The sequence below is a fragment of the Aythya fuligula genome, chromosome 1 (assembly GCF_009819795.1).
Source record: "Aythya fuligula isolate bAytFul2 chromosome 1, bAytFul2.pri, whole genome shotgun sequence".
In the NCBI taxonomy this organism is placed as follows: Eukaryota; Metazoa; Chordata; class Aves; order Anseriformes; family Anatidae; genus Aythya; species Aythya fuligula.
Genome location: NC_045559.1, coordinates 188,511,100 through 188,513,424, shown reverse-complemented (window position 1 = coordinate 188,513,424; position 2,325 = coordinate 188,511,100). Strand labels below are relative to the sequence as shown.

The 2,325-nt window shown below is 57.3% G+C and overlaps 1 protein-coding gene across 1 annotated transcript; it reads right to left on the bottom strand.

The window, feature by feature from the left end:
- Window positions 1-289: 289 nt before the first annotated feature.
- Window positions 290-1,825, bottom strand: GJA3 (gap junction protein alpha 3). The gene has a single exon (XM_032205831.1). The coding sequence runs from the start codon at window positions 1,823-1,825 to the stop codon at window positions 290-292; it is 1,536 nt and encodes a 511-aa protein (XP_032061722.1).
- Between the last annotated feature and the right edge of the window lie 500 nt (window positions 1,826-2,325).

Sequence of the window (2,325 nt, the reverse complement as noted above, 5' to 3'; positions counted from 1 at the left end):
TTGCCGCCTGCTACCTGTGCGGGCCTCCACTACAGCTGCCCTTGGGAGATCCGCCACGGGCATTAAAGAGAGCGGGGTTGGTCCCCTGGCGCTTCGGCCACCCCTGACCTATCAGAAAATGTTGCTATTTTTCCCCACTACAACTCAACAGAGTGCAAAAAAAACAGCAAGCGTCAAAGTGTGAAACCCAAGCCTTTACCCCGCCCGCGCCGGGCCTGGCCCCCATGGGGGCAGCTCCCCTGCCCGCTCTGCCTCCAGCCACCGGCCCCGCTGCGCTGTGGCCACCGCGCTACACGGCCAGGTCGTCTGACCTGGCTCTGCTGCTGCTCGACTTACTGGCCCTGCTCAAGCGCCGCGTGTCAACCAGCAGCGGCGGCTCGTGCATCTCCACCGTGGTGCAGGCGGCCGAGACGGGCCGCTCCTCCGCCAGCTCCTCCTCGCCCTCCACGTCCCACTTGGTGCCGCTCGCCCCGCTCAGGCTGGTGCTGCTGCCGCTGCTGGCCACCGCCACGGGGGGCCCGGTGGAGGGTGGGAGAAGCTGCTCCAGGGGCTCTTCTTGCTCGGGGAGGGGACGCTGGATGCTGCTGAGGGTGGAGGAGCCTGGCGAGCTGGAGGGAGCCTTCCCCTGCTGCTCGGCTGCCATGTTGACCCAGTTCTGCTCGGCCGCCAGCGCGTGGTTTTTGCTGTTGAAGTAGTTGACGACGGCCGGCGTAGGCGTGGGGATGGGCGTCGGGATGGTGACGGGAGTGGAGACGGGCGTGGGGGTGATGGCACGGTGCCTCTCCTCGGGAACTGGTGTAGCCACGGGGTAGCTTGCCACTGAGGCCGTGTTGGAGGGGGGCCGCGCTCTGGGAGCAGCCGCGGCGTAGTACGGTGCCATGGTCACCGGGGCCAGCAGCGGCGTGACAGCGCGGGTGTCTGGCAGAACGGGAGGGGGTGCGGCGGTCGTCACCACCACGGGTGGTGCCGGCGGTGGCAGGGACACGGGTTTGGTCTCCCCTGTGACCATGACCGGCGTCAGCGTTGTGATCGGCATCTCCAGGCTGTACTGGCTCGTCATGCCCTGCTTGAGCTTCTTCCACCCCAGGTGATATATCTCAAGCATGTTGAGCAGCAGGGAGACAGAGGCCACCACCAACATGAAGATGATGAAGATGGTCTTCTCGGTGGGCCGCGAGATGAAGCAGTCCACGGTGTGTGGGCAAGGCGGGCGGCTGCACTGGTAGACTGGCTTTAGTTCAAAGCCATATAGGAAGTACTGGCCCACAATGAAGCCCACCTCAAAGAGTGTCTTGAAAATGATGTTGAAGACGTAGGTACGGAGCAGGGCGCCCCCCATACGGATTCTACCGCGCTCGTCACGGATTGGGAGCTTCTCCTTCCCCCTTTTGGCAGGAGGATCCTTGGAGTTATTGCTGCCTCCACCACCACTGCCAGGCATCGCTGCTCCTGGGTAGTTGCTGTCCTTGACGCTTCCCTTCTTTTTCAGTTCCTCTTCTTTCTCTTTCCTCTTCTCCTCCATGCGTACAATGTGCAGCACATGGCCCAGGTAGATGAGGGTTGGAGTGGAGACAAAAATGATCTGCAGCACCCAGAAGCGGATGTGAGAGATGGGGAAGGCTTTGTCATAGCACACGTTTTCGCAACCAGGTTGCTGAGTGTTGCACGTAAAGTCTGACTGCTCGTCTCCCCAGACCTCCTCAGCGGCGGCCCCCAGCACCAGTATCCTGAAGATAAACAGCACCGTCAGCCAAACCTTGCCGATAACCGTGGAGTGCTCCTGCGCGTTCTCCAACAGCCTCCCCAGAAAGCTCCAGTCTCCCATCGTTCCAGATTTCTAACCTACAATAAGAGCAAGCAGAGCAATGTTAAAGCATCTCGTCTTTACAAACCCTGCGTCCCAGGCAGCCAGGGGTCTGGGAGAGCACAGGATGCTCTCACTAGTCACTGCAGGTGTGTCTACACACAATGGCAGGCAAGGCACACTCAGAACTAGAATTTCTGCTACATTTAAATCTTTGAACAATGCCATTTCTTTGTTTCTTCCACCTGAGATGCCTCTAGCTGTTCTTGCCTATTTTTAGAAAGGAACAGATGGAAATTAGTTCAATTAATTAGAATATTCTTACTCGTAAAGTGACTGCACTTGTATCACAGTGTGATACAAAGTTTGGCTAACAATCTCTTTTTGTTATCAGGATTTATTTATTACAGCATTCAGGGGACTAGTAATGTCTCAGGTCTCTGCTATTTTAACCCTATACAAACAGACAATTATTCAAAAACTATCAAAGTACAGTTTAATTCTATGACCATACCATCAAC